The sequence below is a fragment of the Cnephaeus nilssonii genome (genome assembly GCF_951640355.1).
Source record: "Cnephaeus nilssonii genome assembly, chromosome: 8".
Classification (NCBI taxonomy): Eukaryota; Metazoa; Chordata; class Mammalia; order Chiroptera; family Vespertilionidae; genus Cnephaeus; species Cnephaeus nilssonii.
Window position 1 is genome coordinate 82968475 of NC_137079.1, and position 26680 is coordinate 82995154.

The following is a 26680-nucleotide window of genomic DNA, read 5'->3' on the forward strand; positions in this document are numbered from 1 at the left end:
AAAGTAAGGAAATATTTTTCTTTCATTGGAGTATGCTGCAGTCAAGAATGGGTAGTTTGCCCTAGCCGGTTTGGCTCAGTGGATAGAGTGTCGGCCTGTGGTCCGGGTTAGATTCCGGTCAAGGGCAGGCAGTACCTTGGTTGCAGCCCCGGTCGGGGCACGTGCAGGAGGCAACCAATCGATGTGTTTCTTTCACATCAATATTTTTCTCTGTCTTTCCCTCTCTCTTCCACTCTCTAAAAATCAATGGAAAAATATCCAAAGGTGAGGATTAAAAAAAAAAAAAAGAATGAGTGGTTTATTTATTTTCCCATCTAACATGTTGTTTCCCCTTACCCCCATTGAATGCTTGTGTATTGAGTGCCTGCATTGCACATGGCACTATTAGGTACTATGCAATATGAGTTTAGAATCATTTATTCAACATACAATGTCCACTGACTATGTGCATGGCATGGTGCCAGTAATGGAGAAGCCTACAACAAAATACTTAAAATTTTTAGTCAAACAAGAGGCCAGCATTCAGAAAAGGGCCCGAAGATGCACTAGTTCTCCACCTGCTAACTTCTCTGACGTCTGTGGTATAGGCATCTTCACAGCAGTAGCAGTGAAGTGAGTGTTCAGCATTGGAAGAACAGTTCTAGGGACCATGAGCAGCTTAGTTTGGCAGGAACCTTGGAAGTTGGGTAGCTACATAAGAAAGAATGACCTGCTGGGCTCTTACTACAGTTGTTCAGCTTCTTGGTAGGATTTCTCAATATTGATGGTCTGGTATGACGAGGGGTATAGCCTTCTGATGATCACCTATCATAACTTAGCAGTCTTGATGTCACATGGATAATAGTGAAGCCCTTTTCCAAAGTAAACATGTAAGTTAGGCTAGCTAGAAAATTTTCATTTGGAGAATGTAACGTAATGATGTTTCTGGGTACAATTTTCCTAAATGGCACGGAAATTATTTTTCTCTAAGACTTATGCAAAATATATGAGCCATTACTCTGAACCCAATTTTGCACTGCATTTTAAAAGGTCATCTCTTTCGGTAAAGAAGTAATATTAGGAGCAACGTGTTCATAAGAATACACCACTAGGTCTGGTTGCATTTTATTGAGAATGATATCTAAGTTTGATATCTAGAGGATGCCTGATAATTTAGGGGTAAATTTTGAAGTAGTTACAAATGAAATGCTATGATATCTGGAGTTTGTTTCAGAATAATGGTCTAGAGTGTGGGGGAAGGGAAGTGGTTATTTAGAGAGGAAACAAGGTTGGCCATGCCTTGGCAATTTTTGAAGCTCATGATGGGTATGTGGGTGTTCAATCTACAATTTTTCCCACTTTTATATCTGTTGGAGGCCTTTTTAAAAGTTCTAGCTAAGAGAATAGACTCATTTTGACCTGTCACTGATTTAATATTTTCACTTATGTTAGCTCTTTGGATTAGAACTTGGTACCAAATAAGAGATAGTTTTTTGACTCCCACTAAAGTTGTGGATCAACTGCTTGGGGTTTGTGAATGCATTTGAATCAGAATGAAATTATCTGATATCAGATAACATTGCACTTTACAGTAAAAAAAAAAAAAAAAACCACATGAGAAAAAGCGTCCAATTTTATTGTTTTATTTAAAGGGGGAGAGGAGAAGCCATACAAAAAAAGTTTAATTTAGTTTTAAATGTATTTAGAAGAATGCTAAAAATAGTGTAAAAATTACAGTGATTTAAGATTTTTTTTTTCTTCTTGCCCGGCTGGTGTGGCTCAGTGGTTGAAGGTCCACCGTGAATCAAGAAATCGCTGGTTCAGTTCCTGGCATATGCTTGGGTTGTAGGCTCGATCCCCAGTAGGGGTGTGCAGAACACAGCTGATCGATGTTTCTATCTCTCTATCCTCCTTTCCTCCTCCTCTCTCTCAAATCAACAAAAACATTTAAAACAATTAAAAAAATCTTTCTTCTCAACTCATGTTTGAGTAGTTAAAAATGAATCAATCTTCCTAATGTTTGCAGATCACCAGTGTTTAAATGAAGAAAAACGGGCACTAGATTTGGTGTAGACTGGCTTTTCCCCCACCAACTTTGCCAAAGAAAAAATAGCATGTGGCTTGTGCCATATACTTACCACATAGTATTCATACTTTGGGTTAAAAAAACACACAACACCAACACAACACCTTCTAACAAGTTGCTTGTAAAATGTATGTGCACTTTTTAAAACACCCCTACAACCATATTCAAAGTTTAGAGATAAGCTTTTCAGAAAACTCAGTCTCTGTTGCCCTTTTAAGTCCTTTCCCCAAACCCCCAATAGGCACACCAGCCTCTCTGGCTGTGTGCTACCCAAACAGGAGAGCAGTCCCTACTGAACATCTGAGGTAGAGGTGTGCAGGCTGCCTGTTTGTAAAAACAGATAACGCAATAGTACAAATGTCAAGCATCCTGCCTCATTTAACCCTTTAAGTGATTAAATTTCAGGGAAGGTTTTTTTTTTGTGTTTTTTATTAAATAATTGAGTTCATTTCATGTGAACTACATCATCTGATAAATGCATTTTGAAAGTCCATTTTAAATCAGATAGTCAAGCTTTATTTAATCTTTTCAGACATTTCTGGGTACAATGAATTCATTTGTAACTAAGTTTACTGTGATTTTTAAAAATTAACTTCTGTGTTTCTCTGTTGACTCTAAGTTCCATGAAGGTGAAAGATTGTCTGTTTTGCTTACTATCTTATTCCCAGTATCTAGCCCAGTATCTGGCATGCTTAATTTACTGAAAAAGCTTTTCAAATGATTTGCACTAGAACTATATCCATTTCTAATTTGTAATATGTGAATTATCTAGTGAGTGACTACAATAGACTAAAAAATACCGTTTTTTAGTTATTCAAATTTTCTATCCAGAGTGCTTTGTTAAGAGATAGGTGGAGTAGGAGATACATTCTGAATCAGTGGTTCAAAACTGCACGTTGAGACACTTGTGGATCCCCCTTAGGGATGTTGATTAAGTTGGAAAGGGGATCTGGGCATGGACATTTTTTATGAGAGAGGGGACAAACTCTTTGCATTATATTTCTCTGCATCAAATCATTAACCATTATTAAGTGCTGCAGCATTTTGGTACCAATTAGTGTTATTTGTGAAAACATTTAAAAATAGGTGTCCAGGGAAATTTGAAGTCACTTTAATAGCAGATCATCGGTATTTATATATTTGACATTGAAAAGCATTAGTTGTCCAACTTTAATGTACATCGGAATCAGTGGGATCCAGTTAGAATGCAGATTTGCAGGCAGTGAGTGGAGGGTGGAGGGTGGGTGTGGGGGAGGCTGTGATTCTGCATTCCTAACAAGCTCCCCCTGAGCCCACGACACGGCAGGTGTTTGGGCTGTACTTTCAGTTGTGAGATGCTAAGGGACTGCTCTTTCTGTTAGATGATGCTTAGCTTGTTGGCAGGGCTTGAGTTGAACCAATTTTAGGGTTACTGCCATTTCCCCACTGACACCACATTGTTCCTTCAGCTCAGCAGTTTTCTGGTGGTGAGCCTACGGAGGGAGGCCCTTGCATGATTCTTTTTTCCTAAGGTCTGAACTCAATGACCCTTCATATCAGTTGCCCAGGCTTCCCTGGTTTTGTGGGAAACTTATTGGCCCAAGTGAGCTTTTTAAAAACAAAACGAAACATGGGATTGAAAGCTTTCTTTATATAAAAACTCACATATTCTTATTTGTACTAATTATTTTGAAGAAAATATGAAAGTAAATATGGATTGCAAATAGTTTTGCTTTATGAGTGATACCTTTCCCACGATTATAGGTAATTCTCATATTTTGCAAGACTGGAATAATAACATTCGTATTAGTGGATGCATACTTGTTGAAAGGCTATCATTTCATCTTGAGAATTTCAGATGTAGATAGGGTACTTTTCAGTTTATAGCTGATGATTCTTTAATAAATTCGAACAACTTTCTGATTGCTTAAAAAAATAATTAAACCTGGGAATGAAGACTTGGTATTATTGGCCAAGTTGATTACTGTAAACTAAGGCAATTTTTCATTTTTTTCATCTAACCTGTACCTACTGATAAGTAAATGCACAAAAAGTACCTTGAATTTTTTAAATAAAAGGACAACAAATTAAACTATTATTATTAAAACAATTGACAGCTAATTATCTTTACCCTTTACTTGGCAGTTGAAACCACTACAAAGGCTTGTCAGAGACCTGGAAGGAGTGGGCAGAGACTTTTAAGAAAAGAGCAATACTTAAATGCTTTTGCTGGTACCGATTTAATCAGACCACCAGCTAGTAACTTGATGGGGATATACTGGGTGGGACAATCCCTTACATTACAAGAACTTTAGCATCCCCTCAGTACATATCCACACAGCCTGCTCAACCCCATGCAGCCATCCTCATCCCAAGTGGCACCAACGCTCACCCACACACATTCCCAGGCACCCCTGACAGCCCCACCACTCCAGGCTGAGAAGCACTGATAAGGGGTTCAACAGAAGGAAAATTATGTTCCAGCTTTAGGTTTTCTTTGGGCCTAGGAAATGGATTACTCTCGCCCTTCTTTAGGTTATTAAAATACACAGTATTTTAGAAAATAGGCCAGGCAAACATGGTGGTTAGGGGAGTTGTTAATTTCATTTGACTTATGTAGACTTTGTGCTTTCAATATCTAAGTGGGCTTCATAATCCATTCTAGCATGATGCATGTGACTTGACAAAAAGCTTTCTCTACCGGCACTGACCACATGCCAGATGATTTTGACAATTTCCCTATGAATCATGTGTTGAGGATGATAGCTACTCGTAAAAATGAAATGGAAGTCAATGTTTTACCTGAAACTTATGTAATTTTATTAACCAATGTCACCCCACTAAATTCAATAAAAATTATTTAAAAAGTCAATGTTTTTGCCAATTTGAAGGTAATTGTATTAACTATTAATTATTGGGGACATGAAGACTCTTGAAAAAATGATTTTTTTTGTTCTTAAGTCACACTTTATTAAATAGCAGAATGGTTAGTGTTAAACACTCTCACGTGCTTACTTTTTTGTTTCTCAGATGGATCCCAATAGAATGTCAGAAGATGACACTCACTGCATTAATAGAATTTTCAAACTCCATGAAAACACAGATTTGCAAGACACAAGTCTGGAGAGTCAAGACACAAAATTAATACCTGATTCGTGTAAGAGAATTAAACAGGCCTTTCAAGCAGCTGTGGGAAAGGTGAGTCCACATTGAAAGTTATAAGTCAAGGGCCCTCGTTGGTTCTACTAATAATGAAATTAAAATTGGCTAAGTGCTATTGACTTTATTCTTTTTTATTTTAAGAATTTGTAAAAGAGCTAAAGAGAATTGTCGAAAGGGATTAGCAGAATTGTTCTGAAGTTGTTGGTTGAATACGGTGACCAGAGACATTCATGTTCATGGAAATATTCCTTTTCTTCTTTCCTTTCTTTCTTCTTCTTTAAATTTTTATTTATTTATTTAGAGAAGAGATTTAAACTTACACTTGGAAGGAGGACAAAGATGGCTTGTGGTAGTCAATGGGTCAGTTTGCTAGTTTGAATTCCCTGCCTTAGAACATTCCCTGAGTTCAAAGGACTTTCTCCTAGCTCTTTCCTTCATATTTAGTTTTGTAATGGTAGGATCTCCCATTCTACACCTGTTGATCCAGGGCTCTGATGAGAATAATTGTAACTGGTCCATTGTTGTCATCTACGGCGAGGAGGCAGGCAAGAAGACCAGGAAATGATGTGATAGGTGAGATGCTCTGTGTCAGTTTTCTCATTTTCTGGGAGAGCTGGGTGAGAAGATAAGAAATGGGGCAGAGAAGACCAGTGACTTCTATTATGCTGGCAGCTCCAAATGAAAATCACTTGTAATAACTGCTTGTTTTACTTTCCTGGATAAGGTCACTTGAGAATTCATCAGCCTTGGAATTAGTTGACTTACTGACTCCACCAAAAACTGGGTAGAGCCCAGTGACCCCAGTGCATGCACACCTGCATGGATTCTTGCATCTAACATTATATCCCAACCTCTAGTTGCATCCACCATTATATTCCAACTTCTAATTGCAACTTCCTGGGTTATCTTTAATCATCTTAGAGAAAATCATCAAGTTCTCAAGTTTTTAAAATCTAAATTGAATTTGAATTCAGTTTGTTTTTTTAAAATTCACTTATAGCAATAGTATTTTTAAAAAAGAGGATTTATGTTAGAGCAGAGGTAGGGAGATGAAGCTATTTGTATAATCCTTAAAGTTGATATTTGCTATATTTTACCAAGTCTAAGATACCACCAATTTTCAACTGACTTTACTATTTTATGGATCACAAAGAAAGAAAAAAAAGTTGACTAAGAAATGAAACATAATATTCATAGATTCTAGTTACATCTTAATTTCAAATTACATATAAAATGTAAAAAAGGGGCATCAGAATCAATAAAGTGCAGATTGCTCTTATAGTTATGAGAACATATCACTTATAAGTATTACATTTTCATTATAATTAATGTGTAGGTGCTTAGATTTATGCAGTAGATGCATATTTTAAAATGTGGGTTTAAATTCAATTTTCTTTATTTATAATTTTTGAGGTATAGCAACAGCAATTTTGCTAGTCTATTCATATTTGTTGTTTTGTCCCATTTTCATTAGTCTGCTTTTAATTCTGTTTCCCAAATACTTAATAATCTACCTACAACAATTATTTACATGTACTAGAAGTAATCCATTAGTTCAAAACTGAACCCCTAATTAAGGTAATTCAGGCCAGGTAAATGATTGTTTTCTAATTTTTTTGTTTAGGTTGACCCAGATTGTACATCCTTACAATAAAGGGAAACTTAATTTCATTGGCTTTGTCTTAAAAGTTATCCGTTGTATATCTTCTGGAAAAATAATTATGTACGATCAGCCCAGATGATTTTGAAAATAAGTAACATTAAGAAGAACAGATACTATTAGTATTCATCTGAGAATGCAAGAATGGTTCATCTTAACAGGTCAAAGGAGAAAAACATTATCATCTCATAAACACTAAGAAGTGATGGACAAATTTTTTCTTTTATTTCTGATGTTTAAAATTCATTAGAAAATAAAACTAGATAGTTTAGTTGATGTTATCTGAAATTGCTCAAATTAAAAGTTATCTAATGGTGAAAAACAGAGGCATTTCTCTTAACACAAGGAAGATGCCCAGTGTCCCCATGTTTTTACCACTCAGAATGTACTAGCTATGTAATTACACAAAAGAATAAAATAAGAAAATATATAGATGTGGAGAAGGCAGAATTTGTGTTGTCATGTGATTGTATTCTTAGGAAGATTCAAAAGAAACTGAAAGGCTGCAAGCAAAATAAAATGGTTTATAAAAATTAATAAATAATCACCATTAGCTGTCCCCATTTCAAACAATAATTAGAAAATAAAAATGAAAGAGTCTACTCATAACTTTTAAAAATCCCTAAAAATAAAACTAATAAGGAATGTATAAAGCTTATGGAAATAAAACTAGGTAAATCTACAGAAGCTTTTACCCCCCCATGTTTTTATTTTAACTTTATTTAGAATTCTTGTCCAAATATTACCCTTCACTTACATATTTGTACTCTTCAATTCACAATGCTTGTACTTTCTTTTTTTTATTGTCTAAAGTTTTACATATGTCTCCTTTTCCCCCAATTGACGCCCCCTCTGCCCTCCCCCAAGCCATTACCACCCCTGGCAAGCCCCCACTGTCCCAGTGTCTGTGTCCATTGGTTATGCTAATATGCATGCATACAAGTCCTTTGGTTGCTCTCTACCCCCCCCCCCCTATTCTCCTCCCCTACCATTTGTCTCTGGATCTATTCTTGTTCATCAAATTATGTTGATCATTATATCCCACATATGAGTGAGATCATGTGTTAATTATCTTTCTCTGACTGGCTTATTTCACTTAGCATAATGCTCTCTAGTTCTATCCATGCTGTTGCAAATGGTAAAAGTTCCTTCTTTTTTTATAGCGGCGTAGTATTCCATTGTATAGATGTACCACAGTTTTTTAATCCACTCATCTGCTGGTGGGCACTTAGGCTGTTTCCAAATCTTAGCTATTGTAAATTGTGCTGCTATGAACATAGGGGTGCATATATCCTTTCTGACTGGTGTTTCTGGTTTCTTGGGATATAGTCCTAGGAGTGGGATCACTGGGTCAAATGGGAGTTCTAAATAGACACTTTTTGAAAGAGGACATACAGAAGGCCCAGAGACATATGAAAACGTGCTCAAAGTCACTAATCATCCAAGAGATGCAAATCAAAACAACAATGAGATACCATCTCACACCTGTCAGAATGGCTATCATCAACAAATCGACAAACGACAAGTGCTGGTGAGGATGTGGAGAAAAAGGAACTCTCATTCACTGCTGGTGGATGCAGACTGGTGCAGCCACTGTGGAAGACAGTATGGAGTTTCCTCAAAAAGTTAAAAATGGAACTCCCATTTGACCCAGTGATCCCACTTCTAGGACTGTATCCCAAGAAACCAGAAACGCCAATCAGAAAAGATATATGCACCTCTGCAGAAGCTTTTAAAATCAGATTGGTTAATATAAAGATGTATTATGTAAAGTTATAATCCATCAAGAGACAACACCGACTTTAGAATGGAACTTATTGTATGTGTGTACATAACTTTATCTATCTATCTATCTATCTATCTATCTATCTATCTATCTATGTACCTATCTATCTATAATCTATCTATCTATCTATCTATCTATCTATCTATCTATCTATCTATCTATCTATAAGCCTAAGTGACCATTATGACTGGACGACCAGCCAGTAGCTATGATGCGCACTGACCACCAGGGGCCAGATGCTCAATTAAGGATGAGCAATAATGGCAGAATATTTACTATTTTAGCAGTCTTTTGGAGACATGTTGCCTCATCCCAAATGAGTAATGTTAAGTATAAGCGATTCAGTACCTGGCAAGCCAGAAGGAGAAAGATCTGTGGGCAGACAGGATTAGCCAACTGTTCTTATTAAAGGCACATAGTCTTACTTATACTAATAGGTTAGTATAACTTGCAGGATGAGTAGAACTTTATTTTATTAATTTCACAATTGTTTTTGCAGTGTTATGGGGGAAAAGCCAAGAAAACCCACTTTACCTATTAACTGCAGGTAATAATATTACACAAGTAATACTTTTTAAAGAATAAGGACTTCATGATATATCAAAGTGTGTTTGGAGGTAGAATATTTCTTCCCCCAGACAGAGGATCTTTAAGAAGGAGACGAATGTTATCCATACCTTATCATTAGAACCAACCACTGTTTACTAAGTGCACACACTGTGCTAGGCACTTTGCCATAACTTCTCCTCTGCCTAATGGTTTACACGTCTTACCCTTGCCAAATAATGCTTTTCCAAATGTGTTAGCCTTTGATAAGGATTATTGGTTAATGTGACATTCTACATATCTTGCCAAAATAATCAGATTTCCCATTTCTCTTGCCAATGTTGAAAATAGGATAGATGTATCAGGCATATACTATAAGTAGATTTATATCTTAGTTTTAGCTCTGATATAGATATTGAGTGAACCCATGAAACAAAATTACATGTGTGGCTGCAATAATTATTGAGAGATCAACCCATCCAGTGGTAACAAATGCTAGACATAAGCACAATATCACATTGTATGTGTGCAAAAAGTGGTGTTTACCCAGCCCGTCTTTGGTCAGACCAGTAATGCTGTTTCCCCCCCTTTTTTGATTGTGGCTGGGTTTTCTTGGCTTTTTTCCCCCTTTAGCACAGAATTCTGAAGCCTCTTAGTGATCCAGCCCTACCAACCGCAGTTTTCCAAGTCTGTCATAACAGTCTATGACAATAAAGAAAACATTAGTACAAATACGATGTCCGATTTATAAAGCACTTCCTGTTTCCAGCTTTGGCAGCCTCTGTGGGCTCTGCCAGCCTGAGGAGCAGAGCGGAGAGCTCAGGCCAAGGCCGAGGCCTGCCCCACGCAGGCAGAGAGGTGCTCGGCCCTCACACCTCTGGCCAGGCTTAGTGGAAAGCCATCTGTTCATGCACTAAATATCCATCCTGAGCACCTGGGGCTGTGACTACCTGACTGTGTATGCCAGATTGTTGATTTCACATTGGATACCTGTTTGGAAGAACTTCCTGAAATTTACTTGCAAAGGTATTTGAAAGAGCACTATGCCAGAGAGAGATCAATGTAATAATCGCACAACCACTTTGCTCTCCAAAGTGAGATGTTCAGTATATTCAAGGTGATCCCCAGGACATGGGAAGGAAGCATGGGGATTTACATGTACATGTATTGTTTAGTACTAGCTTTTTAAAAAAGCTATGTTTTTGAGACCATTTTATAATGTGCCAAATATATAGTGGTGGGCAAAGTAGGTTTACAGTTGTTCCCATGGAAAAATAATAAACAAACAAATAAAAATAATACAAGAATAAACTCTGTTTCATGTAGTCACAACTGCAAATCTGCTTTGGCCAACCCCTGTACAGGAGTGTTTTTACTTAATATTTAAGAAATATGTACATTTGGGATTATTAATTATTTTCCTGAATGAACTGCACAATCAGAAATATTTAGAGTTTGTGGAATGAAGCTACAGGCTCCATCTGGATGAGGACGACAACTCTTTTGCTCATATTGTAGTATATCACACCTAATTTAGTCTCAAGAATGAAGGAAATGAACAAATAAATATTTGATGACTTACTGAACTCTGTAAACTAATATTTTGAAATAAAAACAGACATCAGCCAACTCATAAAGCCATTCGGAATGTTATAAACCTGGTTCTCATTTATTTGATGTCTTTTCAATGTTAAGATTGTTAATTATTAATATTATAGCCTGAGGCAATAATGCGTTAATTTTTGTTACAAGTTATCTTCATCCTGTTTCTCCCTTTAGTCCCATTTTTCTCAGCCCTCTTCACCTCTCCATAAGGCTACAAACTCTATAGAAGCTGGTCTGTAATGTGAACTAAAGACATGGCTCTGGCTCCTTTTATGTGTACAATTTTATAAAACTCCCCAATTTCAGTCCAGAATATGAAAGGCCAATAACAACTATCAATACGTTATCTTGTTTGTATATTCTTATATTCTTGACTAACTGCAGTTGACCTTTGAACAACATGGGTTTGAACTAAGCAGATCCACTTTAACATGAATATTTTTCTCTAGCTTACTTTTTGGGAAGAATATAGTACACTAGTAGCCCATCGTGCAATATCGCGCGCAGTAGGCCACCCGCCACTTCCTGCAGCGTGCCTCTGGGAGCCGAGCTGCTTCCACGGGAGGGAGGAGGGAGCGGCGCTGCTTCCGTGGGAGGTGGGCCCGCCGTCCCCTCTCTGGACCTGTGCTCGGGCCGGCCCCCCATCCCCCAGAGGCCCTCCATGGCTGGGGCATCACTGTGGCAACCAAGCAAGCGTCCCGCCCCGGCCGCTCCGCGCCTGCTGCCCAGAGGCCCTCCTTCGCTGCGGTGACGAAGCAAGCATTCCGCCAGGCTGCCCACGCTGCCCACTCTCAGTGGCAGTCCCCCCCAGGACTGGGGGACTCCGGTGAGGCTGAGGGGACTGGGCGCCGCCATCTTGTGGCTATGGGCGCCACCATCTTTGTGATGGAGTGATGGTTAATTTGCATATTACCCTTTTATTAGATAGGATAATACATATAACATACAAAATGTGTTAATAGATTGTGTTATTGGTAAGGTTTCCCATTAACAGTAGGCTATTACTAATTAAGTTTTGGGGGGAATCAGAAGTTATATGTGGAATCTCAACTGTTTAAGGCCTGTGCCCCAAACCCACACATTCTTTTTTTTTTTGTCTGTTTATGTTCATCATTTTTATTGAGGCAGATTTTGATTTTTTAAAGTTTAAATTCTTTATTGTATAAAGTATTACATGAGTCTCCTTTCCCCCCCATTGACTTCTCCCCAGCTGCTCCCACCCCCCAGTACATGCCCTCACCCCCCTCCTGTCTGTGTCCATCGGTTATGCTCATATGCATGCATACAAGTCCTTTGGTTGATCTCTTACCCCTTCATTCCCTTGCCTTACCTCATAGGTGGACAGTCTGTTCCAAACCCACACATTTTTAAGGATCAACTGAATTTCCCGGAGTCAGTGAGCCTCTGAGCCTCCAAATACTTACTGGAAAATGGGGCGTAAGACCAGAGAGCCATCATTATTGAACAATGTATTCTTACTTGAAATCATGTTTTTATTTCCTTGAGATCAGTACATACTTAACCTCATCTCCTGCAGGATTCACAATGTAAATGCAAAATATTCCCTGATGTTAAGAACTGTGTACCCCAAAATTAACAAACTTTGATCTCAATGAAATATTTACTGTTATTTGAAATAGTCTGTGCTGCTGTAACAGAGACCCATCATTCAGTGAACTAAATAAAATATAAGTTTTCTTTTGCTTGCAATAGTCTAGAGGCGAGCAGTTCAGGGCTAGTGGGAAGGCTCCCCCATCCTCAGCAGGTACCTTCTATCTCTAGGACCAAGCTGGCTTCTTTATTTGTTGTTGTTTCCAGACAGAGGAAAGGGAAGAAGAAAAACTGAGGCCAGTACCTGGGAAATGACACATCCTCACCTCTAGTAGTATACTATTGGTGGAACTTATGCATAAGACCACTCCTTGCTGCCAGGCCAGTGTGGCTCAATGGTTGAGCACCGACCTATGAACCAGGAGGTCACAGTTCGATTCCCAGTCAGAGCACATGCTCCAGTTGTAGGCTCGATCCCCAATGGGGGGTGTGCAGGAGGCAGCTAATCAATAATTATCTCTCATCATTGATGTTTCCATCTCTCTCTCCCTCTTTCTTCCTCTCTCTGAATCAATAAAAACATTTTTTTAAAGACCAACCTCTCTACCAGGGAGACTGCACAGTATTGTTTCAAGCTGAGTGGCCATTGCCCACCAAAGCTTGAGGAAGGGGATTGCCTATAACTAATTAGAATAGGAGAGAATGGATTCTAGGGACAATGATAGTTACTGATATTCACTAAACCCTATGTGAGCGAGAAAGTGGACTCACTATATGAGCAAGAGTTAATTAACTCTGTGAATACACAAATCCATGAAAAATTTGAATGGTCAAGATTTCATTTTCTAAAGTTTAAAATACTTTAGAATTATTTAGTTTGCAGAAAAGAGAGAAATTTAAAAGTAAATTTTACAGCATGCATCTTTTTGAGAAATTTCTGAAAGTCTGTTTAGGCATATGCCTCTGTGATCTTTGAATAAACCCTGATCATCATCTGCAGTTTGTAGTAAGTTTTGTGAATTCAAGAACAATAATTTAAAATCAGAAAGTTCATCAGAAAAAGTGTTTATTTTTTCTATATGTAAAGCTGATCCCTTAGAATTCCAATGTCAATTATTATAAGAAGCCTATTTCCATTTTTAAAACTAAAGTACATAAGAAATAAATTAGAATTTGAGTAGATCTTAGCTGCTTATAATTGGAATTGTTATATAGATATTATTTTTTGTTTGCTTTCTAGTTACACACACACACACACACACACACACACACACACACACACACACACCAAAACAAGGGGAAAAAATAAACTCCATTCATTACCTCTTTGCCTTTGTATATAAGGGTATGTGTCTCAAGAAAGTTTCTTGTAAACCCACAAGGAAACTTGGGGTTTGGGGCACTGATGTTCCCAAATCAAGATGTTAGTCATGCAGTGGTTTTCCAATGGGATTCCATTGCTGTTTGCCATAACAGTTTTGGGAATTGAAATTCAATCAAATCCAGTCATATCTAGCATTTATAAAAGCTATCTTTATGGGAAAGCTGAAGTAAGACCCATAGAATTTTTATACAATTTTAAAGCCATCTTCTGCTTTTGTCCAACCATGGACTGTTGACTGTGATGTGTGCTCAATCTCAGGGCAGACCTGGGGCAGAAGATAGGATGGTTTGCAAGGAGGGAAATAACCTGTGGGTGGTGTCATCAGAGCGGGGCTTATCTTCATGCTAGAAGTACCCAGCATGGTTAGAAAAGCCATTGTGATTTGACATGTTTTAAAAAACAGAGAAGAGGAAGGACATGCCTGAAAGAGGAGCATCTAATTATGCGGCATGGAATCTTGGGCTAAGATTTCAGAAGTGAACAAAACGGAGGGTCCTGGGTTTGAGAGGACGGTGGTAAAGGATAGACTGGATTGCTCCACCAGGAGTGGCTGACACTAGGAGAAGTACAGCCTGTGGAATTGGAGAGAAGGGTGCCCTAAAGCAGTGTTTCCCAAACCTATTGCTCTTAGTCACTTGGGGCCCTTGTTTAAAACGACAAATAAATAAACAAGAGGCTCCCAGATCTTTCACAAAGACTCTGATTTGATAGTTCAGGACTAGAGTCTAAGATTTTGGAAATCCTCTCCTAATAGGGCTGGGCTGTCTTTAAAGGAGGGCTGTACATAGCACCCGGGACTAAGAAGGTGTTGTAAGCATCCTAAGAGGCGAGAGCCCCTGGAGGACAGGACAACCATTGGTGAGTGGAGTGACTGTGGTTGAGAAGTAGGATCAAGCCTGCCTGGTGCAAAAAGGTGGGCCTTGGAAATTGCAGAGAGCAGTCTGAACCTGACATGACCAGACAACAAATGTTTGCTTGAACTTTTTGAGGTTCAAGGTCTGGGAGAGTTCCATTTGTGCTCAGTGGCCCCACCTAAGTGAAGTGCCCGAAGCTCCCTAACCTGGCTGTGCCCGGTCCTTCTGCCTTCCTGCTGTGACTTGAAACACAGCATCCTGAGCACCCCACAGGACTCCGGGCCCCTCACTGCCTTCGGTAGACTGTGTGGAATGGATGGATGAATGAATGATGGGTCCTTTTCGTGACCTTCCAGACCATTCTTTGTGTAGTCAGTTTTCTAATTGTCTTTCAAAATTCAGTTCCGGCATTACTTCTGAAGGAGGCCCACACTGAGGCCCAGCTGCCCGTCTTTGGGGTTAGGAACCCCTACTGAGCACGCCAGGCAGGGCTTCTTGCATTCACCCCGTCACTGCATCAGTTGTACGAGTCTGGCACGTGTGAGCTTTTCAAGGACATGGACTGTCTGATGTTTAGGTTCTCTCTGCAGTGGCAGGCTTAATGAAAGTGTCAGGATCCCGTTTAATGAGTAAGCGAGTGATCTCTGCCCATCCCTATTTTTTGGTCATCAAATGGCAGGTTGTGTAATATTGCTAGCAGCTCGCCATGTAAGATTCGTACGGGCTAGATAGAGGCCACCCCCAAGCATGGTGTTTTTCCTGCCTCTTCAAGAGGGGAGTTCCTTCCCTCTTTGGAGCATGAACACGTTAGGAACCTCGAGGCTAGAGGCCCTTCACTGGCCCTCTGCCCCTTGCCTTCCTGGCCTCATCTGTCCACAGTGGCTGGCCTGGCACCTCTGTTCCTCTTGGAGTCTCATCCTAGCAGTCAGGAACACTGGTGGATGTGTGAGGGTCGGCCTTCTTCAGAGGAGACGAGGTTCTGTGAATGTCAGGAGGCAAGATTATGTTTAAGTGGGAGAAGAAAGCAGAGACGTGGTAAATCGCACAGTTAGCCCAAGATGCCCCACTGCAGTTACTCTGCCAAACCCTTGCATGACACTTTTTAAACAAGTACCATAGCACAAGACATTTTAAAATTGGGCAGTTTATGAAGACTAATATTGCTGTCCTAAGGCTGCTTTATGAAAACCCAAGGGGACCTTTAACTGTGGCAGAAGCTTCCTCATTTAAACCATGACGGTTAAACAATAAAAACTAATTTTCTGTTCCCAGTGAAGCCATCACACTGCCAGGAAAGCATCCCTCTGCATTAGGAAAACAAGGGCACTCTCTTCTTCAGCCCTCTGGTGGGGAGAGTGCATTATCTGTTTGCAAAGACGTGTCTTTTCCCATCAGCAGACTCTTCCGAGAGAAATGAGCCCCTGGTGACTGTGCTGGGGGTGGGAGGAGGAGGCCAGTCCACACTGTGTCAAGCTCTTCACTGAGAATTTTGGGAGATGGTCGTGGGATGGCAGCAGCTGATTCAGTTAGCAGGTGAAGAGATTAGGGGGTTAAAAGGGGGTACTCTAGTGGGAGGGAGGTAGAATGCACATTTGGAGACTTGGTCTTTGAGAGAATGTTTCGCATCAGTAATTTCTAGTAAGACAAAGTATTCAGGGATCAAAATGCGAAGTTACCAAATTTTAGTCGAGATGGCTCTTACCTTCAGGATTAGAGGGCAGTGCTCTGTCTCCCTCTCCTCTCCCCTGCTTCCTGCTGGGACACTGGAGAGGAGCTGCCCCCTCTGCCCTGTGCTCCCGTCCCCTCCTGTCCTGGGACCCTGCAGGGCTCTGCTCCAGGCGACCCGGGCTGACCAGCACAGCCTTTGCTAGACCAGTCATGATAGACACCTATGTCACAAGTCGTGTTCTATCTTGCTTTGCTATCATTTTTGAATGGTCCCCATTGATTCTTCATATGGAACTGGGGGTCTCTATCCAGGTGCATATGGGATGTCCTCCACGTTCTGTGGATTTGAAGGTCAGTGTGAGCTTTAGGGGTGGAGGGAAGCAAGAGGCTGAGACAGCGATGCTAATCCTGTCTCTTCAGTTGCTGCACAGCACCTGGTGGGCATGTTTTCTGTGCCTTGTAAACCAAGAACACCATGGGGATAAACCTTTACAGTTAAACACGAGCTGCCTGCGGGAGCAGCTGTGCACAAAATCTGCACGACCCCAAGGGCAGGATGCTTGCAGGGAAAACTGACCACAAGTAGCTCCGTGTGGCTGGCACCTTCGGTGTCCAGGGGTGTCCTTAGGGCGGTGGGGTTTGGGGGCCCAGGGGAGTGTGGGAGAGCCCGGAGCAGTAGTTGTGTAAGGCCTGTTAAACAAAACACCAAAATCAAAGAAAAAAAATTAACTTCCACAGCTGAAAGTCTTTTTAAAAGAAAGGGTTTATTAGGCTATTGCCAGGAAAAAAAGAAAGAAAGAAAGAAAGAAAGAAAGAAAGAAAGAAAGAAAGAAAGAAAGAAAGAAAGAAAGAAAGAAAGAAAAGAAAGAAAGAAAGAAAGAAAGAAAGAAAGAAAGAAAGAAAGAAAGAAAGAAAGAAAGAAAGAAAGGAAGAAAGAAAGAAAGAGAAAGAAAAAGAAAGAAAGGAAGAAAAAGAAAAGAAAGGCTGGTCTTGGTGTCTGGAGCCTAAACACCAGCAGCATGGCCGGGTAGGAGAGACAAGGCGTGCATCCTCTCGGGGTTTGCAAACATCTCTATCCATCAAGTAGCAGGAGGGGAGAAAGAAGTAAGCCCTCGGAGAGAGCTGACATTAGCTGTAGGCGAAGGGGCGGGAGAAGGTGAAGCAGGCTGCTCTGGGACAGGCAGAGCTCACAAGGAACGTGGCTCCCGTGGATGGGCTGTGGGCAGCGGGGAGCCCGAGTGTGACAAGAAGCGGAGGCTCCTGGAGTTGGATGCTGCCTGGCTTAGAGATCTAGGGAAATAGCCACCTGGACAGTAATCCAGAGTTCCAACAGACAGATAGGACTGTGAGCAGACTTTTGTCTGAGCTGGTCCACAGCTATTAACAAGGCTAACTGTTCTGTCTCCTTTCCTCTCTGGCCGCTGTCATTTTCATTTACATCTCAGCATGTTCTCCCCTTCAGCCTTCCGAGCCCGGTAAGGAATGTGGGCTTGTTCCTGAAGCCCCACTGGAGGGTTTTCAGAGAGAAGGAGCGTGCTCCCACGTGGAACTCGCTCGGTGCGAGGAGAGCAGGCCGGGAGAGGCGGTAGAAGCTCTTCCCGCAATCCCAACAAGCAACGCTGGAAGCTTGGAGGAAGGCTGTGGTCCTCCTGCTGGAGAGCAGGGCCTGGGTTTCGGAGCTATTTACCAGGGGGACGTCGGCAGGACTTGTTTGCAGGAATAGAAAACGGGCTACTCATTTTCAGAGAGAACCCATGTGCGGCATTCACGTGCTAACGTGGCTGACGAATACACTATTGTAACAAGTTGGAGAAGAATTACAGGAAGGTTATCATTAAGATGTTAAAATAAATGCATTACATGTGTTAACAAGTGTATGAACCCTGTATTATATCTGTCAAACGGGGTGTTAAATCTTTGTTCAACCAGCCAGATGTCCCTGCAGCTGCTGCTGGAGTTGTGGAGGGAGGCAGCCACCTGAGACCCTGGCTACGAGCTGGTGCCAGTGGTTTCCAAAGCATCTGGTGTACAGATTCCTTCTTCTATGCTCAGATTGACAGGCACCACACGGACCACACAATTCACATCACAAAATGCACAGGTGGGATTTTCAGTCTGATAAACCCAGACTCGGGCAATTTCACCTTTTCAGGGAATCTTTACAGCTGGGGATATCCTCAGTGGGAACTTAAATCTACTTATATATTATTTTGTAAGACAAAAAAACAACAACAAAAACAAACAAACAAACAAAAAACCCACTGCAGTCAAACAAACTTAAGCCCAATTTAATAGCGTCGCTCCTGAATTGGAATGTTATCAAAGTCTTGTTTGGGGCAGTCACCAGCAGAGTTTGCAGAGGCGGGCTTACTAATAGCTACCATTTGTGGAAAATGTTGAAATTCCCTGGAGCAAAATTCCCATAACTGCTCAAAGGAGTTGAAAATACTCATAGGTGTTCATGTTTATTCTTATACACTACAATCTCTCCTAAGTGGCCCAGACTTATCGAGATTGAGCCAGTTCTGGGATGTCTCTCTCCTCCTATGTTTGGCAAAAGATCCTAAAACCTTTAAAAAGAGGAACATCAGCCTGGCTGGTCCCAAAAGACTGAAGACATGGTCTGTACTCTTCATTTCCCCTGTCATGCCGCTGGGAATTGCATTTCTTGGATGTTGAGTTCAGGAGAAGTTGAAGGAAAGCAGTGTTAGAGACCACAGTTACACAATCACATCGATCCTTTGTGTACTCTCTTTCCTGGAGGCAAAATTGTGAAATCCCAACGTTTTTCTGTGAGTGAAATAAAAGTTGAGATTAAAAAAAAAAAAATCATTATACTTTGTTTTCCTGTCTGCTCAAACGTACTCTGACAGCAAAGATGAAAAGATAATGCAGTCTAAATAGGAAAATACCGCAATGAGAAGACTAAAAAAATGTTGTGAAATTTCCTCATTTCTATTGTTTTTAGACGTTGGAGTGGGGGTAGAGGGCAGTTTCAAATCTGTAAAGCCTGGCGGTGGCTCCTCAGCTTGTCAATGTTGGACAGCGTCCACTAGGTGGCAGTGTGTTAGAAGATTTCTGTTATCCTTGACTAGGCACAGATTTCCTTGGATGCCTACCAGTGGTTTAGTTTTCCTTTTTGTCCTGTTTCGAAGGGTGAAATTAAGCTATCACAATTTAGGACCAATTATGCTTATCTAAAATTACTTAAATTCTCTGAAAAGCCTACTTGTTACAGTGTAACCATAAGTAAGTTCATTCATTCACGTGAATTTTCTTAGTAACTTTTAGGTATTGTCGTGAGTACTTTATAGAACCCGGAGGGAATTCCTTTTGTCCCTTGCATGTAACAGATACTAAACATGCTGTATTCTGAGAAGGCAGATCTGTGGTCTTCCCGGGGAGCAGGACACTGGGTTCTCTTCAGTGGCTCTTAGCCAAGAGAGGAATGCAGGGCAGGCCTTCTGCCCAGCTTTCTCACCCTGGAGACTGCTTCTAGTTTCTGCTGGAAGCTGTTTGCTGGGAGGTGTGTCCAAGCTGTCCACACTTCTCTGAAAATCTGTGGGCATTCTGATAGTGCAGACAACATATACTTGCATTGGATGTTTATCCAGAGGGTTTTTAAAAATTTATGTACAAATGGATTTAAAATAAGATAAAATGCTTTCTAAAAAGATCTCTTGCATTTGAATAATTTGTTCAGAGGAGAGGAATTAGGATATTCTTTGTAGTGTTTTTCCCAAATTAGATCAGAACTTTCTGAATTTAAAGTAACCAGAAACAATGCTTGAATGATAAGATTGGGGAATAAAGAACTCTGCAAATTTTAAAACATTCCAATTAATGTGACAGACGTAGAGGAACAATGTGGATGAAATTGAATGTAAATTCAAAGCTTAAAAAGTAAATGGAATTGTCAGAGTGAATTTGGATAGTGCTTCAGAAGGAGTTCCTATGATCTTGAAAATGAAAAATATTAATTAGGAGGGAATTTGAGAACGATCCATGCTTGGGTGTACATAGCAAAGTATCTGACTTTGGGAAAAATTGCTTGTGTTCTGTGCAGTGGACTTGGACAGGATACCCCCTCATGCCCAGGACCTGCCCAGGCTTAGTTTGGGGAGTTCACCAGACGAGCCCTGAATATGGCTCAGCCACCACTAAGCCCACTGTTTTCCGAAGCCCCTGGGAATTCTGAGGCCATATTTCCTGATGTGGAGTCTCCTTTTTGTCAGATCCCCAGTCAAGCTGTGCCTCATTTCCTAGTCATTACTTCAGGGAAGGAACCACCCTTTTGACAGGTATGGGGAAGGGAAAAGAAAAAGATTTTTTCCCCCCCTCTACCTTCCGTGGTTCTCCAGTTGGAGCCCTGTAGCTTAGACTGACAAAAGACAGATGAGCAAGAGAAAAGTACGCAAATTTACATATTTTATGTGACATGGGAAACTTCATAAGGAAATGAAGACCTGAAGAAATGGTTAACCTGAATGCTTATGCTAGGTTTGATGAAGAGTGGAGTGGTGTGGGAAAATGTGATAGAACAAAAGGGCGTGAGGTAAGGGCAGCAAACTGGGGGAAACTTAGCAAGGCCTTCATTCTGGTTTTTCTCAGCTTCCTTTGGGCTTGAAGAAAAGGATGTTCCCTTCCTCCAGGTTTGGGGAGCATCTCTCACATGAGGGTCTTATGACCTGCTTCAGGGAATAAGAAGGTCAGGTAGTCAGTCCTTCCTGCACCTGATGCCTCTCAAATTCCTTCAGCTTAAAGTATTCAGTATGCCAAGGTACCATTTTTTGGGGTAGTGTGTTCTGAAGCCCATCACTGGCCATTAATATTTCCCCCCCAGCTTTCAGGAGTATGTTTGATGACTATATCTTAAAAATGGGTATGGGCTTTTAGCTCTAAAAAAGAGTCAAAAGGCCTAGGTTCAAGTCCCAATTTTATATGGTGGGTTCTTCTTCTCTCTCTGCCTCCTAAAAAAATGAGGTTAGTAATAGTTACCCAGCCTCTGAATCAAATATGATAATGTAAGGGAAAACACTTTGTTGGCTATGAATCTAAGAGATGATTTCATTTTCAATATGTGGAATATATATAAGTTGTGAGAGTATCATAAATCTCTGACTAAATAGCGATATCACCAAACAACTGCTCAAGGGAACACTGAGTTAGTAATAATGTTTCTCACTACCTGCTGCATATTAGCATCACCTGCCGAGCTTCTTTTACAAACTACTAAATCAGTATCTAATTGGGTTAGACTGGCTGGGCTTGGGGCCAGGGCACCCTAAAAGTGTAGGCTTAGAAGAATGTTATTCGTGGTTGTTATCTACACAGATAAATAACAATACTCTTAGGGTGCAAAAAATCGGGAGCGGGTGAAGATACAAGAACAGATATTGAGAACACACTTTTTTTGTGGAATGAGGTTATAGACACATCATGTAGCCCCTTTTCACATGGAAACTTCCCTGTAGAGTTTCAGAGAGGAATTGCACTCCCTGGATACCCAACAACAGATAGAACACGAAAGCAGCATTGCCTTATGAGTCTTCAGCTAGAATTTTAATTCATCCTGGGTTACGACACAGTTTCTTATTTTTTATAGCACACATTGCAAGTGCTTCTGGATGTTGCTGGTTATTGAATTTTCTTGTAACAGAACAAATCGGTGACAGCTCTGACCTAGAAACCACTGATTAAATGGGCAGGAGAAGTTCATTCCCAGGTGGGAGAGAACAAATTTTCCCTGCCAACTAATCAGTGACTGGAGCCTGATGCTTCTTTAGCCTCCATCTCAAGCTTGGAGAAAATCTCAGATTGCCCGTCTCTGGTGTCTGCCTTTGGGGATGTGAGAGGGATTGCTGTTCTCAAATTGAGGCCCCAGGCCAGCAGCACTAGCTCACCTATTAGAAATGCAAATTCTCAGACCTGGATCAGAGACTCTGTTTCAACATGACCTCTGAGAGACTGTGATGGATGCTCAAGCCTGGAAATCACTGAGCTCCCATAAAGGCTCTTTCCATGTTTTTCTCAACAATAAGTGTATTATTTCTCAGTAGAGACCCCTGAAACAGGCATTTGCAGACCATTCTTGGCATTGCTTCCTCCTCTGCTCCTCCTTCCCTTTGATGATGAGGCACAGCAGGGCTACAGGGAAAATGAGGGGTAGACAATTTTAAATTACTCTGTCATCAGGGTTCCTATTCCAATGTTTTAAGAGATAGTAATCAGGTAAACATATATTGTATATATAAATGTATAAAGATATATTGTATTATAAATATATATACACATTATAAAAGTACAAGGATATATATATATATATATATACACACACACATATATAAAATTATATATACGTACAGATATCTATATTTTACGTAGGTATATAAAATTTATAGGGATACATTGTGCATATATAAAATCTTTGCTGTAAATGCAGCAGAGACCAAATCAGGAAATTCTATGTCAGGGTAGAACTGGAAATCCAAAGGCCACGAGAAGAGATGGGAGATAGGAGATCATCAGGGGAAAGAAATAAAACGTGGATGGAGTAGGGAGAAAAGCAATGCCTGGTAAGGGCCTCTGCCTTGCACAACTCAAGAGGGGCTACGATTTGCCTAGAATTTCCTGCAGCTGTGCAGTGCAGTGCCCTGTGTCAAAGCGAGGACAGAAGGTGGCCCTGGATACACCCCTAAAGTGTCTTTCTAATAGTCAGTCACACTGTGATTTCTTCAGGACTTTAGAACAGGCACCTGAAGGTTGCTGTGCTGTCTCCTCTAAGGGTCTTTAAAAATTGAATAGATTCTCATCTCCCGTGGGGGTCCTAAAGGCAGAGAAAAGAATCAGTGTTGTCTTATCTCTAGAACACTTCCAACTGTTAACAGTTGAAGTTGTGTTGTTGGGTTTATGTATCTATCATCTTTCTCAAAGCGATTCTCTCCAGGCACTCAAAGAACTTAAGCTCCATGGCCTATCCTTTAAACACCATGGAGGGGGGTGTTCAGCACGCCTGCTCATCCCAGTAACAGAAATTAGGGTCTCTCCAGAGCAGTTCTGGTATTTACACTCTGCTAAGTGCCTACGTGCATTATCTCAGTGACTCTTCACAATTACCTTATGATAGAGTTGCTATTAATATCCTGAGTGTAATAGGTAGCTGATTCGAGCTGAGCACGGATTTGAACTGAGGTCAAAGCCCAAGGTTTTAGTCACTCCACCTATTTAATGGTAGCTAAGGTCTTGATTCAGGTGAGATGGAGTTACCTGTTGGGTCCTTCATTGGCAGGGCTCACATTGAGATATTCAATTACCTACACTCTTTATGGACTTGTGTTCTTTCCTTTTCTGACTCATGCTTCTAAACCTCTGTTTGCAGCATTATTTTAAGGTAATTATTGGTACTCTAAAACCTCTTAGACTTCCAAGTAGTAATTTAAACATTGTGACTTTTTAAAATAAAAAACTAACCACTGGTAGCTAGGCATCATTCTGTTTCCTGTAATGTTATAACAGAAATTCACTAATGAAATAGACATAAAAAGAACCTCCCTAAAATTTAACACTGTCCTGTATTCTGTGGTAATCGTTATTTTCCTATTAACTTCATCCCCATCTGTGTAACTGTTACAAATTTTTAATTACGTTCAATTATTCTATGTGTTATAATTTACATTGTCTTTCATTTCCTCTTATTGTCCAAGTATTTTGTTAGCTAGTATGTGTGCAGTCTACTTTTTAAGCACTTCAATGTAATTTTTTGGGCTGTACTCCCCATCATAGCTACCTAGAATAACAAGGAATTTTACTCCCTGTGTACTTCTGGCTTATTTTAAAGGAAAGAGGATTCATTTATAGTATGCCCAACAGCCCTAAATTCTTACTGCTTTACCGAAAGAATGTATAAACAAAATTCTTTCTTTTTATTTCAGGAATTACAGCATATTGTTAGATCTCAACACATCAGAGCAGAAAAACGTAAGTTTGGATCTGTATGAATACTTGAAATTCCATAAGGTCACTTGTCTTTAGGCTAACATGGTTTCTCTCATATCCAGCTACAGTGGAAGGTTCATGGTTAGATCTGGCCAGGAGGAGCAAGCCTGATACTCAACCTTATGCTCATCTCACTATTAATGCCACTGACATCCCATCAGGTAAGTTTCATTTGCATCCAGCTTGAAAAATATTTCAAGAGTCATTTATCAGCCCCATTTGAATACTCAAACCTATTATTAACCTTTTACCCAATTTTTGAGAGCCCTTAACTTCTAGATCAGAAGAAAACACTTAGTCTTCAATTGGTGATCCACACTGTGGAAACAGTGATTGGCAAGCATGTCAGAATGGACATTATTACTATATTAATTTTCAGATAATAGAGTGGTTTATTTTAAACTAGAGGCCCAGTGCACGAAATTCATGCATGGGGCGGTGTGGGGCAGGGGGTTCCCTCAGCCCGGCCTGCGTCCTCTCTCAATCCAGGACACTGCATGCACCAGTGACCATACTTTTCATAGAGGTGAAAAGCATCTTGCTGTTGTATGGGCAGCTACATTTTTTTGCCCTGATTATAAAAAGTAGTACATAACATGATCCTTCTGAGGCAGTAGTACCATTTTCCCCATCTTATGTGAGAAAAACTGAAGCAGAGAGAAGTTAAATAATTGGCTTTGTCCCACAGTTATGTGTCAGAATCAGGGCTGACCACAAAATGTGCAAGCCAGAGTCCATGCATGTCATTACTGCATCATTCTCTTTTCAGTGTTAGAATAGCCTTGCTAGGTTTTAATTTTTAAATCTAAGAGACTGTTCCCAATAATAGGGTAGGGTCCCTAGGCCTGGCTGGTAATCAGGGCCATCTGCTGGGTGACCGGCGGACAGGGCGATGGGGGGCGGGCATTGGCACCTACCTTGGCTGGTGGCCTGGCACCACCCGCTCACCGGCCCCCTCCCCTGCCGCCGCCTCCAGTAGCCTCCCTCTGGGAGGGGGAGCATCTGCCCCCTGGTGGTCAGTGCACGTCATAGCGACTGGTCGTTCTGCCGGTTGTTCTGCCGTTCGGTTGATTTGCATATTAGGGTTTTATTATCTAGGATGATTGCCAGTTAAGATTGCGTAACTGGGAAGGACAATCCCTTATTATGCTCATCTATATTTACCCAAGCTAAAGTTGACACATCCCCATTGCTTGCCTGTGAGGTACATGAATTTACCCAGTAGTCATATACTCAGCCACCTCCTGCAGAATTCCAGGTAGATACTTGACAGAGTGATATTTAAGAGGCAGTAGCCCTCTTTGAAATGAAACATACTTCTCCTTCTCCAGAGGTTATCACTTTCTCTGGGCGGGGTGGCGGGTGGGGGATTCAGCTCAATAAACTGGAGACCTGGTTATCTTTTGGAAATGAGGAAAGCCAGAGCTCTGGGCCTACATCTGCGTGAATGCCCCAGCTATTTCATCATATAATCCCCACTGCTTACTCCATCTTGGGGTATTCGAGCACCAAAAATATTACAGGGAACATTATGATCGAGTGACAATTGAACATTATTGTTATTATTATGATGATGTCATTTATTCAACACACACTATGTATTAGGCATTTCACTCTGAATTCCTGTCTCTAATCATTACTACAACCCTACAAGGTAGTGGTTATTTCAGATTTGCAGACAGGGAAGCTGAGGTCTCAGATAGTTTACCTGCTCAAGGTCATGGTGTGGCAGGATTAGAAGTTGAATTCCACTCTAGTTGATTCCCAAGTTTATGCTTTTAATAGGATAGGTTGTTATCCAACTACCTTGTTGCCAATTGGATTAGTCAGAGGGAGAGAAATTCATGTTCCTCTTTTTTTGTAAGAAATAGATTTTATAGGCAGGGGATCTAACGCCTGACTGCCTGGGTTTGCGGCCCCACTGTACAGTTTCCTGGCTGTGTGACTTTGTGCAGATTATTGGCATAATTTGTGCCTCAGCTTCCTCACTGGGGTGGTGGTAGTATCTACCTCATGGGGAGCTGTGAATACTTAATGAGGAATGCAGTAACATTCATTTATGGAAGCTGACATTTAGTAAGTACCCAGTGAACACAATTTGTTATTGTTATTTGAGTTTAATTAAATAATTATACATATTCCACTTTGTTCTAAAAATGATTTAAGGCAGATATTTCTTGGAGTTAAAAAAAAATTCAGGTTTTAGTAAACAATTTTGAAGCCACTATCATCATAGCATGAGCCATGGAGGGATTTTTCCTGACAGCAGACATAGAAAGTGAGAAACCAACTCTTTAGTTTTTAGACGGTTTTCCTAAACTATCTATCCTGTCCCAGATACTTATTTCATAAACAAATTTTCTTTCTGTGTGTGTATGTGTGCCTTACGGTGTAGCTACACCGACTTTCTGAGTGTAAAACTATT

The 26680-nt window shown here is 40.6% G+C and overlaps 1 protein-coding gene across 1 annotated transcript in view; it reads left to right on the forward strand.

Annotated features, from left to right (window-relative positions):
* Positions 1-26680, forward strand: part of TNFSF11 (TNF superfamily member 11) — a 33481-nt gene that overhangs the window by 1635 nt on the left and 5166 nt on the right. Inside the window, exons 2-4 of the mRNA XM_079779346.1 lie at positions 5075-5242; positions 24192-24237; positions 24318-24416. Of these exons, the coding sequence (XP_079635472.1) occupies positions 5075-5242; positions 24192-24237; positions 24318-24416 (313 nt within the window). The remainder of the gene's footprint in view (positions 1-5074; positions 5243-24191; positions 24238-24317; positions 24417-26680) is intronic.